The sequence below is a fragment of the Acomys minous genome (assembly GCF_964271855.1).
Source record: "Acomys minous genome assembly, chromosome: 5".
Classification (NCBI taxonomy): domain Eukaryota; kingdom Metazoa; phylum Chordata; class Mammalia; order Rodentia; family Muridae; genus Acomys; species Acomys minous.
Genome location: NC_140494.1, coordinates 90,916,890 through 90,933,966, shown reverse-complemented (window position 1 = coordinate 90,933,966; position 17,077 = coordinate 90,916,890). Strand labels below are relative to the sequence as shown.

The 17,077-nt window shown below is 44.9% G+C and overlaps 1 protein-coding gene across 4 annotated transcripts in view; it reads left to right on the top strand.

Moving 5' to 3' along the window:
• The window catches only part of LOC311597807 (neurotrimin), a 964,426-nt gene extending 949,926 nt beyond the window's left edge, over window positions 1-14,500 (top strand). The window contains exons 8-10 of one of the 4 annotated variants that reach the window (XM_084782207.1): window positions 2,625-2,660; window positions 8,071-8,103; window positions 13,026-14,500. In XM_084782207.1, the coding sequence (XP_084638333.1) occupies window positions 2,625-2,660; window positions 8,071-8,103; window positions 13,026-13,126 (170 nt within the window). In that variant the 3' untranslated portion in view covers window positions 13,127-14,500. The remainder of the gene's footprint in view (window positions 1-2,624; window positions 2,661-8,070; window positions 8,104-13,025) is intronic. The other 3 variants (XM_084782209.1, XM_084782208.1, XM_084782210.1) reach the window with 3 other exon arrangements.
• Window positions 14,501-17,077: the final 2,577 nt, after the last annotated feature.

Here is a 17,077-nt window from a genome sequence, read left to right as displayed (position 1 = left end):
TTGAAATCCATAATAATAATAATTTCAGAGATGGGCAGGTAAAGAAGAGAGAAAATGGGACTTCCCAAGTTCCCTGTTTGTGTCAATGGCTGGTAAAGACATTTGCCTATCTTCACCGTCATCTTGAAAGATGTCATATCATTGTTCATTCATTAATTCTTTATTGAGGGATTAAGTTTATAAAGCATTTTTGTCTGCCCTCATTTCATGCCCAGCCACTGTACTGGAGGCAGAAGCAGTAAGCAAGCTTCTTGGAAAACACTGGATGCCTAAACCCTGAGAGCAGTGTCTATCCAGGAGTGAGCAAACATTCCTAGCTGTCATCAGGAGCAATTCAGATGCCTGCCCATGGCTTTAAACCTTAATGGGTGCAGGTACCTCCTACGGGTGTGTGGTGACTTTCTGGTTGCCTTGTGAGCACCATTCTCCATACCCCACCAAGATCAATGACTGTCAAAGTTTCCAATTTCTCCTGTCCCCTGTGTTAAAAAATACGCCTGAATGTTGTAGAAAGGGAAAAGAAAGATGTGGACATAAATTCTTGGTGTTCTATGAACTCGCAGGCACTCTCATGGCCTCAAGGGATCCACACTGTATTCTGCCCCTACCACATACCCCTGGTACCAACAACATGTGTTCCATGGTACCATCTCTTTGTCTAAATCACATCCTGCCAACCTCTTACTCAGAATATGAAACACAGCCCAATGGCCAGTGTTAGCCGAAACAGCTGGGAAAAGGAAGGCTATACTTGATCCTGGAACACATAGCTCAGAAGGGACAAGCTGTGAGTAGAGTGCCTGAGATGCCTCAAGTCTCAACAAGGATAGCCATGCGCCTCTCTTGAGCAAGGAGACAGTCATGAAGGCCTTTTGTGAACACAGGGATAGTCTTAAGTGCCCCCTCTTATCTGTTACAGCTTTAAGGGTTTATGGAAGATATCTGTCTGTGTGCAGAAAGGATAAGATTAGAAAGGGGTACCTCCCCTTACATTGCACATCGAAGACTCAACCACAAGCCACGGTTCTCCCTCAGTGCCTTCTCACATCCTTCTCTTTCGCCATAGACATCCCTGTTTTTTTAAATAGTTGCCACCCATCTCCCTGCCCCAACGCCCGCACCCTTCAAACTCCTCTCTGTTATAAGATGGAGATAGAAATGGGTTTTCCATTGGCTTTTCCACAATTAACTCCCCAGCCCTCTTCTCTCAAGGTATATCAGGATGAGAATGGGGGAAGAAGCAGGCTATTTTAAGAGTGAAAGAGCTGGCATTTGTCACAAGGAAATCCGTGACACATGGGCCATAAATCCACTCTTTCCAGCAGACCCATGTGTGGCAATCACAGCTTTGTTTTCCCTCCCTCTCCACCACTGATAAGAGCACATACCCTCTGCCTGCTTTGGGAAATATTTGTAGCTGTCAGGTGGAGGAGGCCTGAGCCAACCAAAGATGAGCAGGGTACATGTGGGGAAGGCTCTTAATGGAGGAGGTCTCCGAATCTGTAACATACAAAATCTCTAAGAGGGAGCAGAAGGGTTGTAGCCTCTTTCAAATTTAGCTGCTTAGAAATAAATGCCATTTGTTAGCTTCATTTGGGAGACTATTCTTGAGGGGCCCACTACAGAAGTGCTACGTGGGTACTGTTCTTCCATGGAGCTGGTGAAAGCTCCAATCGTGTTTAAGACGAGCCTTTTCAAACCCTCATCTCCAGCCAGGCCTAGTCCAGACGCTATTGCAGCTCCCAAGTTCATCACTGAGGCTCACTGTTAGTAAGGTCCATTGACAAACATAAATTTATTAGGGAATGGTCCAAGTCCTTTCCATTAGGAGCCATCCAGCAGACTAGAGCAGGTGGGACCGCAGCCCTTACTTTTGTGAATATAGAGAGAGCATCCGTGATTTAGTTCTTTCCCCAGCACCCATTTAAGAAACCCAGCTAAATTATTGTCACTTGTCATCAACCTGCACACAAAGCATAAAAGGGTGTACTTTCCATGGGGCTCTGCAGTATGAAATTCCTATTATGTTTGTATCTTAGGAGATGTAAGTTCTCTAGGAGCAAGGTGGGACCTTGTCGTTACCAACCAGTAAGGCTCTGAGCATCTGGGCTCTTGGCCTAAGGAGTTGAGTGTTCATTCCATTTTGAGACCACTGCTTCCATAGCTCTGATCACGGCGGTTCCAGGAGCCCTAACACAACTCAGATCGTAATACAATGAGAACAGAAGTTCCTGACTTTAGTCTCTATCTGTAAAACAATGGGACGAAGAAGCGGGAGGGGGAAAAATCACATGGAAAGGAGCTTTGGTCCTTTGTTTACAGTCAATTTCTGAGCTCAGTAATAGCAAACATTGAATCTATCTGCATTGGAAAATACATGGAGTGGTCTCCTGCCTGGCTTCCCACCATCCCACCCATGTAAAGGGTCACAAAGCATTTCAATGTTTGTCTTCCTGCACCATGTCCTATGGCCTTTGGTTTGTGTCTTCCTTTATTTATCCTTTCCTCTAGAAATGCTTGTGAAAGGCAGTATACAAACTATATATGAAAAATATATAGCGACTGTATATAATATATGTGTTTGTTTTCATTTTTCTCTCCTGTATGTCCCCCACCCGATTTAGAACTAAATGAGCCTACAAGCTCAAGTTTGTTGCAAGGTCAGTATCCCTATTACCTTTTGTTTCCCCCCACACCCCCTCTCCTCAACCCCAGAGCCCTTACCCTCTCCCTCTCCTTCGTGTTGATTTCCTGATATTTCTAGCAGTAAAATTGCTTAGAATGTGGCAGTGACAGATTATTAAAGGAGGCTCTTGGGAGCTGGTTAAATGCCACAAAAACCTTTTCCTCAGTGCACCTCATGCAAGACTGTCTAGGAGGGCTGAGATGATTAAGGCAAATAAAGCATTGTTAAAATTCCAAATCCAGAGACCAGCATTAAGACAAAGGTTTGAAAAAACGAAATGTGAACCAATGAGCAGACATTAGAACCACTGACTACTGTGGTGGCAAAGCTATCTGTTGTGTACATGAGGAGTTCTGTTGACACCCCTTGGAAACAGACTCAGACAGTGGCTCACAGAAAGTCAAACAGCCCAAGAAACACATCACCGTCACCTAATCCACATGTTTTCTAAGGAAGGCCTGGTGTCCCAAGTAGTGATCCAAGGTGGGGTGCCAAGACAGCTGGAGCTCACAGCCTCAGTTCCTAGATAAGTCACATAGCCTTTGTTGGGCTTAATTCCATCTTCTATGAAGAGTAATTGACCCTTCAGAGTCATCCCAGTGTTCAGCTGTAGACACATTTAAAATGCTCTGAAGCACATTAGCACATTTTGAGTCTCTAGATACAAGCTAAAAGACAGAGACTTCCTCCATATGGGGCACATCCCACATATCCATTTCTTTTCACTTTCCTTCTCACCAGCCCCTTGACCTTCCTTCCCACTCTCATCTTTTGCCCATTTGTGATTTGTGTTGCTCTTGGCACTCTATAGACACTTGATGTCTCTTTCCACTTCCTTCAAGTCCACTCACCCAGTGTGAGTGATGTTACAAAGTCATCTCTACATGTCACTGTCCTCTTCTAGAGGACAATAGTTTTGTTTTTCTATCTGCTTTGTCGTGTTGGCTATTGAACTCATGGCCTCTCATACACTAGGCAATGGTCTACTGCTGAGCTATAGCCCTGGCCTTTGATAACAGTTTGGGCCCTACTGATAGCCCAATGGGAAAGTACCTACAAAACTAAGCGAACGAGCTTTCTCTACTCCCAACACAGTCTGGATTCCCTCCTTCCATTTCCTTCCCTGCATCCCCCCTGCCCATCCATCTGTATTCTAACTGTGTGAACACTCACCAGAAGACGGCGTTGAATCTGAGAGGCGGAGGGAAAGACAGAACGAAGTGGGGGAGCTATGACAGAGATGAAGAGAAATGTTCTTATCATAAAAAGGGGGGGCAGGACTGCATTATCTGCCCACATGATGCATAGCACTGTGCTGATGAGTCAGAACAGGAAAAGGAAACAAAGACCAGGAGGGGGGAAAATAGAGGGAGTCCATGGATGTACTCAGACTCAACTTATGACGCAACTGCTGCCTTTGAACTCCCAAATGAGGCATCTTCCTGATCTAAAATAAAAAAAGTATTTTTTAAAAAAAGCACTAACGTCAGTATGTAGAAAGGACAGATGCTGCCATGCTGCTTTCAGAAGTTATTAAGCTTATTCTGACCACTAGAACTCCACTGTCAGGAAATGGAGGGGTTTTGCATTCAGGGAGTGGCTCCTAACAAGCAATTCTTAACTGAAGTGTCATTTGATTGGTGGGAGGCATCTCCTCATGATAAAGCATTGTGCGATGAGACTAACAGAAGAAAAACAGCAATGGAAAAAAATGAAGAGATCATCTATCCGTCCTTGGAGTTGAGCATAGGACCCAGAGCAGGCAACTATACTGCTATGCTCCACTTGCTAAATAAAGCTGGGCTGCCCCACTGCCATGTTTCAGAGCTGATCAACATGGGAGGAAGTTTCCTTCATCTCAGAAGTCTCCTTGATGGGTATAAGTAAGGACAGACATTTTAGACTACAGATGTCTGAAATGTGACCTTCAACATAACTTCTGGATCGAACCGTACTTTACAAGAAGCAGACCTTGCACTCAAACATGTCCACTCACTTATCTGTATTTATTTTCCCCTGACATGGCTAGTCTCCAACAGAATAGAAGAGATCGCTGTTTTCTCCAGGAATACCTGCAAGAGAGGCTAATCTTATGTGATGGACACATACAGAAAGTGTTATATGAATGTATGGATTTCCACTGACAGGAAACCCTTCCCCTTTAGAGAAGTTTGAGGCTGCCTTGCTGCCTAATATCTGAATGGACGAGAAAGGTTTTGATAAGGGAATTTTGTTCGTCCTCAGCGTTTTTGCCACCCTTGACGTATTTCTCTGCCTCCCTTTTGCAAACACAACAGATTGCATGTCACCTTCCAGTATTAATATTTGGTGGTGCAGGGCTCTCAAAGTGATAAATAAGGACTCTGGACTGTGCCATCATCCCTCACAGAGCTTCTGCACTCGTAAGGGTGCAGGGCCCACGCTGCAAGCTCAGCGGCTCCATGGTCGCACTCTTCTCATTTGTGGCCCTCTATCTTCCATCTGCCCAGATTTGATGGTATCAGTGGGCTCAGAAATGTTGCCTTGTTAATACTGGTGAGCTTCGCAGTATTAAAAAATGGACAACGAAAATCTCCTCCTGGATATCAGAAGGAGATGATCAGTTCTGCCAGCAGAGAATTCAAGACAGCCAGCTAAGCCAACCTACCAGGCAGTCAAGCAGACAGCATCTCTATGCCATGTATATGAAAAAAAATCATTATGTTTTTTTCTAGAAGAGTGGGTTGAACACCCATATTCACCAAGCAAACTTTTCTCTCTGTGAGATTTAGAGACCAGCTTTGAACTGATCTGAGTATGTCGATCCAGCTACAAGCATTTGCTTTGCTGACATAATAACCACTTGTGAGCTGAGCAGAAATATGTAGAATTACCTGACTTAGGGACTTGTTTTTCTTTTCATTTTTATATATTTTATCTTCTTCCTTCCCTTGTTTTGTTCTTTCTTCCCATTTTCTGTTTTTCTTTTTTTAAATCTTTACCACTCTACTGTGAGTTTTGTCTGGATTTGTGTTAATATATCATTAAAAAAAAGGGGGAGCAGCTACATTTTAACCAAGGTCTTATTGAAGAAAAATATTTGGATTGTCAAGAATTATTTATTTTTTAACTTTATTTTTATGTTATGTGTGTGAGGTTTTTGTCTGCTTGCATGTCTATGTGCTACATGCATGCCTTGTGATAGAAGGTGTTGGATTATCCCCTGGAACTGGAGTTATAGATGGTTGGGGAATCATAGATGGAATTATAGAGAATGACTATAGATGGCTGGGCCCTCTACAAGAGTGGCCAGGGCTCTCCCCACTCCCTACTCTGCCCTATTCTCTCTCTCTCTCTCTCTCTCTCTCTCTCTCTCTCTCTCTCTCTCTCTCTCTCTCTCTTTCTCATTCTCTCTCTCTTTGCTGTCTGTCGTGGAACTCACTATATAGACCAGGCTGAGTAATCATGCCCACCTTTGTTTTTTTTTCCTAATAGCTAAGATGATACTCAACATCTAGAGCTTATGGCTGCTGGTCCTGACTTCTGGAAGTTAGACACAATGATAGCATATCACTATGATGGAGAGGGTGGTGTCAGAACTCTTGTACCTCTGCTTGACTCTAGACCACAAGTAGCCCACAGTCCACAGACGGAACACCATGCCTACATTTTCCCCTGCTGTGCTAAGCAAGGGCTGGCTGACACATTTTGGCAGAAAAGACCCAAAAGAATGAGTGATACATAAGGTCAGAACAAGTATCGAATTCTCCTATATGCTTGTGGATGCTAAAGAATTGAGTTTATTTCAAATGGTTCCAACAGAAACCCAGTGTTGTGGCAACTGAATGGAAACAATTGTGTGTAAGTTGTTTCTGGATTCTCTGTGTGGTTCCTAAAGCAGGAATGCGTGCCCTCAGTTTATGCCTCTTTCTCATGGCACCAAGTCTACACAGAAGCTACTTATGTCCACCTGTAGTCCCATTTGAACCAGTGCCCACCACACTCTGTGGCTAACACTCTACAAGACACCACAAGTGTGCACTGCTTGTGATCTGGTGACAAAGTCTGCATTGTTTCTTTATCCCCCAACAGCTACCTTTCCAGATTCCCCTTTCTTATAGCCACCTTCCTTCTTGGCACAAAGAGACACACAAACCAGCTGCTCCTCAGCTCCTGGACTGTTCCAAGGGTCCGGCAAATATTCCATGAGACAGTTCATGCTAAGGGCACAAGACATATGTGGCCACCACATTTAGCTTTCTACCCTAGGTTTAACTCAGACATTCCTTCAGCGGCAAAGCATTGGGTCACCTCTCACACCTTTATGTATTCAGAAGGGCTTCTTGGGGTTGGTAATATACACTTAAAACAGGTCAGCTCAAGGCCTGGTGTCTCTAAAGAATAGCTTAAGAGCCTGAAGAACAATGTTCTTTGGTCTTACCAAAAACAATGAAGTTGCAGTTAGGATGCACTGGATCGAAAACTGTTGTCTCTATCCGAAAGGGACGACCTTTACACAAAGAACAGACTCCTAAGGTATCACTGCAGTGCCCAAAGCTTTGGTGATATTTCATATACCCTCGGTATCCAGCTGAACAACTGCGTGGGGGCCATGGCTAGCCAGTGAAGTAAAAGATGATTGGTTATCACAAATGAAGCCATAAAGCTGTTGGGTGCCCACAGGAAAGTTGGGGAGGCGCTGTATATTCTTCTGAGAGCTTGCAGTTGGGAAAACGGGGCTCTTTCATGCTCTAGTGGATGGAGGAGCCTCCATCTTTATGAATTTGCAGGGACTTCCAGAGAGTCCTCAAGTTTCAGCGCAGACACAAATACCACTGTCTTGGGGGCCCTATAGAGAGTGCCCACTCAGGCGAGATTGCAGCCCAATATTATAAGTCGGGACTGCGAGCTGACTCATCAGTGTCTTGAAAAGACACAACTAAACGCAAGTCAGCCTTTCACATTTTATAATTGGCATGGGTACCCATACGCCAATTTCTGTAGTCTATTATCAGCCAACTCTATACTTAAGACCACAGAATGCAGTCAATCGGGCAACAGTGTAATGAAAAAGTAGAAGTTGCTCTATGAAGCAGTTCAGCAGCTCAGATTCCAAAGGAGTAGGTGTCCCCTGCTACAATCATGTAGGTATTCAAGTGCTGCTTGAGTCAGTGATGGGCAGTCATGCTCTTCCTTGCCTATAGTTCACTGCTAGCTAAAAATAGAACGGGGTCACTGTGGGTGATGGATGGTGGTCAGCCTAACAAGGCTCAGGTAAAGGGGCCTGGGGCGTCTGTTGGGCCAGACACTCTGACTTATTCCTGAGACCATCTCAGGGTACAGTAAGTGCCACAAGCTGCTTTCTGCCTTAACAGTGGCTTATTTTTTTTAATTTTTTTTTTTAGAAGTGAAAACTACAGCCCTGACCCCTTGGAAAGGTTTGTATATTTACTTCGCAGGCAGCTGATGCCTTTTAGTGGGAGCAGGGTATGTAGTTTTCTTTGCCTCCTCCTAAATGCCTTCTTCTTCCCGCTCACCCCCCAAGCATTCTAAAAGGACCTCTTCCTGACTCTGAGTGATTTGCAATCAACCTAGATTAACTCCATTCCCAGTGATGTCACTTCGTGCGTGAATCGCTGGCCCTCTCACAAGTTTAACTGGTCCTTAGTGTGGCACTAATGAGTACCTGCTGTGTTTGGAAGAGCTGGAGCCTGGGATATGAGCACTGGGCTTGTCTTTTCTTCCTCAAAATGCTCTCTCTAATGCAACAGTCTTCTCAGGTCTTAGCCTTGCATGCTGCCTTTGCTTATCCCTTTTTCTCCCTCTCTAACTCTGAGCTAGAAGGGAAGTGGTGAGAGGGAGGGGGACTTGGGAGGGAAGGGGAGGTTCTTGGGTGAGTCACTGGAACAGGAATAAATGTGTCTTATTTGAGGCTTTCATGGCAGCCAGATGTTTCCTAAGGATAATTGACACTCATCACAGATCTCCGAGACCCTAACTGTCCTGGTAATTAGTCTCTTTAGGCCTCCGCTGCTCTCTAATGAGATAGTGGTAATAAAGGCATCCAATGTGGAATGGAGGCGTGGCTGGATGAAGAACAGATGCCTCGTCTGAGTGACCGTGTCCCCAGACAGATGGGATAAGCTGTCAGTTCCCTCACATCTACTGGGAGAAGGCCTTGCTCTTAATGGGCTGTGAACTATGTCTTCCTGGACCAAAGATGCTCACCCTATGGCATTCTTCCCCCTGGTATTTGCTCAAGGCGGGGCAGACCAGCCTTTAGCAGTGCCTGAATCCTTAGCTGTGGACCTCACTCTTCTCTGCAGATACATGATCTGAGCTTATGGGAAGCTAATTACATTTGAAAACAGAAGTCAAGGGACCAGGGAAGGCTCCAAGCTCTCAAAAGTAAAGTTTCCACAAACTCCAAAGGAAATGGCAGTCCTGAGCTCATTCATGAGCATCCTTAGGCACCATAACAGATCCTCAGCACTCTAGAATTCCTGGTCCGTGAGGCTTTGCTTGGTGGAGTGCTCAATCGGGACATTTCTGGTGACTGTTGGGCAGACTTAGAAAAGGAGACAAAGGATTTCTGGAATAGAAATTGAGATAAACCAGGAGATGTGGGGGAAAAAAGTCATCTTTTTTTTATTCTTTATATGATTTGATTTTTTAAAACAATTTCAAGAAAAAGAAAAGCAGAAATACAAATTAAGCACAACTGTCAGCCTCAGCCAGGGCTTTCTCCTTCAGTCAGTAGGATAACTACATACTGGATACCCACCATGATCACTGACACATGACCCTGCCATTAGGAAACCAGAGCAAGCCGGATAAGGTGTCATGTACCCATAACCCCAGAATTGGGGATCCTGAGGCAGGAAGGGTAGGATTTCAAACTCAGTCTGAGCTAGCTAAGGAGATCCTATCTCAAACAAGAAACAGAGGAAAAAGAGGAAGAATAAACAGTTTTAGCTGGTGACAGCACTTAGGAGAAACTGCATGTCAGACAAATAAGAAGAGTTAGAACAGTGGAATTCTGCATGGTTTTAATAGCCAAATGGATACTTGCTGACAGAGTCAAGGAATACTGCCTATAGAGAAACCACTGGGATCCAGAGTAGGAGCTGGAGCAATGGATAGGAGTGAGTAAAATGAAGAATATTTCAGACAAAGTGCTAGAGAATGTGAGCTTATTGGGGGGGGGGGAAGATTATAGCTGGGGAGTCCCAGCCTGTGCATGCATGTGAGCGTATATGTGTGTGCGTGTGCATGTGCACGAATATGTATGTGTGCATGTGTGTGTGTGGCCTATGTCTGTATGTGAACATTTGCCCACATGCACTGGACCACGAATATTTAATAAGACATGACAGGAAGATAGGCTAAGGGGGCAGATAACCGGCAGATCCTAAAATGTGATGCTGAACATTCTACCAAGCAGCCGGGTGCTATTGTTAAGGATACAGGACTCAGCTGGAGCAGTCTGGAGGTGTGAAAACACTACTCTGAAATTATCAGTTAACGTAAGGGATAAGTGTGAGAATCCAGCAGCCGATGGCAGTGGTAACTGGGGACCTCTGTTACTTGGAAGGTGAGTGAGTCACTGTAGGTATCTCTCCCAACAGGTATTCTTGCCTTGGGCTGCCTATTTCCTACTCCTTCATTCTAAGTTAGGTTTTTCCTGTAGATGCAGAAGAGACAGACAGGGCAGGAAGGAGTGTGTGCATAGCGTGGAGGCAGTGAGCAGTCTGGGCATGGTCACTCAGGCCTGAATAAGAACAACAGGAAAGGCTCTGTGAATTTTACCGAGACAGCCCTTCTTCCAAGCACGGTGATGTGTTCCCAGGCAATGTTCTCCTTGCTGTAGTTTTCTGGTTTAGGAGACACAGTCCCTACAGACTTCCTGTGCTATTTCCCAACATAGGTAGGCTGTGACCATATGGTGGGAGAGGAGGTCCCCTTCTGTCACAGACCTAGGGGAGGGGAATAGGGTAAAAAGGAGGGAGCGAGGGATGGGAAGATACAAGTGAGGGGATAACAATTGAGATGTAATCTAAATAGAAAAGAAAAAGAAAGAAAGAAAGAAAGAAAGAAAGAAAGAAAGAAAGAAAAAGAAGAAGAAGAAGAAGAAGAAGAAGAAGAAGAAGAAGAAGAAGAAGAAGAAGAAGAAGAAGAAGAAAAGTACAGTGGTGTTCTGAGGACCGTACCAATGTAACTGAACAAGAGCACCCAGAAGAGTTACTAGGTCATTGTACAAAGGGTGCAGGCTCGACACAAGGTGTTCAGCCTTACATGTATTTATTTATTTTTCTTCTGAGGGAACCAGGCAGGGACTCTGCTGTATGGCTTGTGGCTTCTGCCCTTCAGTTATGCATGAAAGGAGGGACTGAAGTGGAGGAATAGCATCCAAGTGTTGTCAGGGAACAGACATTTTATTCTTCGTCTCTTTTGTCCCCAGCTCTCCTCTTGACCAGGGCAGGTAGTTGGGCCGACAGGGTGAGAAAGGCTGAGGTCGAATAAGAAATGGGTTGAAGCTGAGTGTTCAGAGAGCTTAAGAGATAGAAGAAGGAAAAAAAAGAACCACATGCTACAGTCTGTGTATTGATGGAGTCCCAGCAGACTGTGTCCACAGTACAGGCTTTAAATTGTGCTGGGAAAAGCACGCGTAGAAGGGCAGAAGGGACCACTCACTTCACCAGGGAAGAAATGGATCCTAGCTCTCACAGTCAGTACATAAGAATCTCACAATCAAAGGCACAGACAAGGGCCAAAGTAGAAAGAACAGAGCAGCCCAAAGAGCAAAGACTCTCAAAGTCTAGTGACGTAACCTTTCATCGTGGGGTGTCCAGCCTCTCGTCTGTGAAAACAAGGCAAGTGTATGAAGACAGCAATGGGTAGACAGAGAAGGGAGCCCCAAGTGCTGATTTGGCCAGAAACCTCACAGTTATGTGGTGTAAGCTGTAGGTGACTAATCCTAAGTGACAAGCAATCGAAAGGTAAGTCCTCAGGGTTTTCATGACCACGGTTCTACATCACCAGTGTCGACAAGAGTGCTTTCCATTTTGTGTTGCTTGCATCACCTCCCTGCCAGGCACAGAGCACAACAGGCTTCCCTGGGGCTTTGCAGCATGACCACTTAATGTTGCCAAGAAGTTCCAGCTGTGTGATTCTTGTGACCACCCCCCCCCCAGGCTAACATAAAGTCGGACAGCTGCTGACCTCAAAGGGCCAAGCAAAGCAATCATATAGGCAGGAGCCAGGTGTAAAATTCTAGGACTTGACAGAATAGCCCCATGCACAATCGAGAAGCCTGGTTGAATCTGGTCTGATTTAACCAGAAGTGACGCCAGTGCTGAGCTCCTGAATCAGGCTATCAGCTTTTGGCAGTGTTCATTTGGGTGAGAGCAGGGACCAAGTACGGTCACCAGTTCTAAATAGCTCTGAAAATTTTCAGTGTACCACAACAGATAAGAGCAGGTCCAAACAGAGGCCTTGCCCTATTCACTAAGTGTCTAGTGCATCTGATTCCTGACCTCATGTGCTATCCAGGAACCGTCATTTCCTTTTTCATGGAAGATCTTGGACCCAAGAGCCAAAGTAGCTCAGAAGATTGAATGTAAGAACAGGGAAGTTTCTGGGGGAGTTTTACTACCTTGGAGTTAGTCCTCTTGCTTCTTGTGTTTGACAAAGAATATCTCTTTGTAGAGTCGGTGAGGAAGGGCCTCATAGTGAGATTTGCTTCCCAGTAGCCATTCACATAAACATGTGCCGCACTCCAGTTGCATTCGTGTCCACACAGCTCATGGCCTTGTTCCATTACTTAGTGCACTCCCTAGCCTGTGTGAGCTGGTTTGGTCTTGTCAGACACTTGAGCTAAAGTCTGATGTGACCTCTACCAGAAGGGAAAGGAGTCACAGACTTCGAGGGGATCCTGGACTTATCCTGAGCTAGAGTGAGTCACTCTATGGAGTGGAACAGCAGCAACAGACAGATCGCCGGGCCTGACAGCTCCTTTCCCAAACAGACTGTGTAGCTGGAAGGTTCTATGCATGTTTGAGGCAGTCAGACCTCAGAAGGAGATGAGTGATGGATGATGCAAGCGGCCAGGAGCTCAAAGATCTGACGGTCTTGTAGCATGTTACACCACGGGCAAATGACAATTGAACAAAGTCTTCTCAAGGAAGTCGTCTGCTTGCACACTGAGTGTCCATTGGAGAGTCTGGGAAAGATCGATTGTTAGAATACCCACGTTCCTCCTAGAGGAAAGCCTCAGCCGAAATGACACCAGACCAAGTGACTGGTGAGGAGTTTTCTGTCTTACAGCAGGTAACTCATGCCCTGTGTGTTCTCTCCACAGGCCCTGGTGCTGTCAGTGAGGTGAACAATGGGACTTCAAGGAGAGCAGGCTGCATTTGGCTCCTCCCTCTTCTGGTCTTACACCTGCTCTTAAAATTTTGATGTGAGTGTCCCTTCCCTGCTGGGGAGAGCTGCCGCCACTGCATCTCAACACAACAGCACTGCAACACGACAGCGACAAGTCAGAATCAAATGAAATTCAGAGAATCACAGCCAACGGGACAGAAATTCGAGGGAGGGGAAACAAAGAATACTGTGGGAAAGGAAAAAAAAGTTTTACAAAAGGAAATTTGAAAATTGCCTTGCAGATATTTAGGTACCACTGAGTTTTCTTTCTTTTCCCGAGCGGGAAGAAGGCACACCTGGCTTGGACCCACCCACCAGCTGCACTGTGTGACCTCTTTGTTGCCAGGGTGGGCAAGGCCTCAGCCACTCTGCCCACTAAAGTGCCCCACCATGGAACATTTTGGAGTCGGCCATCCCAAATTCCACCGGTCCATAGAGACAAGCACAGAGGGAGAGATGGGGGCCTAGATGTGCCACGGAGGGCCCTTTGGTGGGCTGCGCCATGATGGCATGTGTCATGAAATATGAAACCAGAAGAAGAAGAAGAAGAAGAAGAAGAAGAAGAAGAAGAAGAAGAAGAAGAAGAAGAAGAAGAAGAAGAAGAAGAAGAAGAAGAAGAAATGAAAAAAAGAAAGAAAAGAAAACAAGACAGCCTGACAGCACCATACTCCCACAAGTTACAGTCACAAAAGATACCTTTAAATTTTTTGTTTTTCATTTTACCACACGGACATCATGGATAATAAGGGATTCTGATTCATTATTGATTTTTATTAATTATATTTTATGATATGAGTCTAGAACTTAGGGCAAAAACAAGAGACAAAACTAAAAATACGCAGTTGAGGGGTGAAAGGAAATGTGTCTATTAAGTGTCCAGCGTCACTAGCGTACTTCTTTCCTGAGTTTACAACTGGTGGACCAGGCACCAGGCACTAACCACCTGGTGAGGATTTGGAAAATCCACCAGAAACACATCTGATTTAACAAACACTTCCACCAGCGCTCCAGATTCCTCCTCATGCTGGCATTTCATGCAGACAGTCAGTTCTATGCTATCTCCACACTGCTTAGACATGGAAGGATGGTCTGCACTCTATCTTGATTTGTTGGCTATGCTTCTTTTGATGACATATATTATACAGTATATATATATATATGTATATATATATACACACACACACACATATATTTTTTTTGTTAGAGTTCTAGCCATTTTATTTCTCAGCAGGGCCCTTCCTCAGACATTACTGCATGCTGTATATGGCGTTAGCTGTGTGTTGATCTTCTAAAAGATGATAGAGTTTACTGGTAATTGTGTAATCAGCTCCTTCCTTTTTTTTTTTTTCCCTTGGGTTATTTACACGTCAGAGACATTTCTAAAAAAAGCAGAAAGGACAACAGGAACAAGAACTAATACCAGGCGCAGCATCTTTCCAGGTGTGGCTCTCAGAGGCAGAGGCCGCCAGCTTGGCTTCTCCATCACACCTTGGGGCATTAACGGACAGCAAGCAACTGAAACAACTAAACCACCAGTCAGTAATCACTTGCTTTAGCCCATTGTGGGAATCCCTGATGCCTTTGTGACTACTGGAGAACTTAATCTTCTTGGTTTATTTTATTTAATTTTTTTCACCTTCGTGTGAGTGTGTATGAAAGAGAAGAAAAATGCAGTTTTTAGGTAACCATTTTTTTTTCCTTCCCTGAAGTCTGGGGACCAGAGAGGCCTCGGGGAGGGGGTCCTGGATGTGATGAGGGAAAGTGGGATTGGGGGATAGGGAGGGATGGGTTGTCTCTGACTTGACATTAAAAAGTGTTCCATGTCCCTCTTCACCTGGTGTGATACCTCATTCTGTAGTGGGGGGGGGGTGTGAATCTTCCTGGCTGACTAAAGGACGGAGGTGGGGATGCTGCACTCCTCCTGAGATGGGCAGGAACTTGCTTTGGCAAGTACCCTGCTAATAGACAGTGGGGCTTGAGACTGCCTCCATCCACCTTGTGGATGTAAGGAGAGCCAAAATGTTGTGGAGACCTTGTCTTCCATACCTTCAGAGAGTCTTGTGGAAAAATTACCACTATCCTGCTGTTCTTCTATTTCCTTGGGGATCAAGTGCTCAGATCCAGTCATGGCTGGTAGCTCCAATGATTTTTTATCATAGTGTAGATTAAATAACCCCAAATCTTAGTAATTAATGTCCTGAGGACTGACTGGCTTCCGTGTCTACCATGACCAACAGCACCATCGAAACCTCACTTATACCCATAAATTAAGAGGAAGGAAAGATTTTTAATAAAACAGTATTCAAATGGTTGTTTCTGATATGCTGGAAATGAAACACACAGATTGTATGTCGGAAATGAGGTATCAGCCTGCCCAGTCAGGAAATGCTGCCCTTGTGACTTTTGCTGGAAAGAAGTCAGGGTGCTTGAAAAGAGCGCTGGCATTTCCAGCTGCCACTAGCAACAGTGGCACAGAATTACTGACTTACGTCTCTTGGTCCCTCCTTTGCCATCCCACCCCAACTACACCCTCTACTGGTAACACCAGGTACCCAGCCACTCAACACTTAGCCAGCTTAAGTCTGGGAGACTTGGTTTGTATTGATGTGGCTCCTCTCCCTGTCCCAGAGCCACTGGAAGTCAGGGGGCTTTTTATTTCCTAAGGATGAAGAGTGTGAATGGAAAGGCAAAACAGGAATTAAAAGCAGGGATAGATTTATCATCAGCAGTAGGTAAAGAGAGTGGGAGTTATTTCTAAAACATTGCCCTCCTGCAACCAAGAAAGTATAGGGAGTTTATTCTGGGAGCCTGTAGCTATTTATTCATATAGGAATGCGCTTTAGGGGCGGGCCCAGAGACACAAACCCATTGCCTTCTCTTACATGGTGTGTTCAATTTTCTCTAATGTTAAAACTGCTCTAAGAAATAAAGTCAATACTTTCTTAATTATGGGGAGGAAAGAATGAAAGTGCTATGTGAGATTTCTCTATCCCTCCTACGCCTCTGTCCATACTGTGGGATTTGGCTTACACATCACAGCTTACTGGAACCAAGTAGGGAAAGCACAGGTGACTTTCATCTTTCTAAAGTGGAAGCCAGAAATCTCCCTGAATAGGCTGTTTCAGAACAGCTGCTAAGATACACTCCCCTCATCTCACTGAGACAAGAGAACACAGATGTCAGCCTGTTTGAATAGAAGATTTCTCTTTCAAATATACAACTACTAAACATCTATGAATAGCTACCCCAATACTGCTAGCTGATATTACCAATACCATTGTCACCAGTCATGCCTCGGGTCAACCTATGACCACCATGCCCTGAGATGATGCCAACCAAGGCCAGCATTTGTAAATTGGCATTGATGAATAATGCTTGGTTCTACAACTGTCTGCCTATTCTCCTTTGCCTGTGGTCCTTTGGCTGACCAGGTTATGTAAGAACATGTTCTTAAAGGATAATTTTCCCCATGGCTGGTGGGCTCTCCAGTCAGGAGATCTTCCTATGAGATATTAGAAGTGACTGTTTCTTTTCTGGTTTGCAGATCCATGAGCCCCAAGTGGCTTAGTAAACTCACTGTGAGTGGAATTCTCCTTCCTAAACCCTCGAGTAAATTCATAACTCATCACAGAGGGAGAAAGGAACTGAGAGGAGCCGATAGTGACAACCCTTAAACCTTCTTTCCTGGAAACAAGAATGCAGTGGAAGTGTTTATTAGAATGTGTGGGAACAATCACCCAGAATAAGACCCATGGTGACTTTTTCATCATACTAAATAGACTCTTGGTTCAAATATACTGGACCACTCTCAACTCAGAGATAAGTCACCACCATACTTAAGAACCACTCCACCCACTTCAACATTGGAACTGTCATAAGTGATGGGCTTACAATGCCATGGCAGCCGTTATGGAGGCAGAGAGGATACTTGTAGATGAACAAGCCCTAAACATTTTCACCAGCTATTCCTATAGGATCCTGTTCATC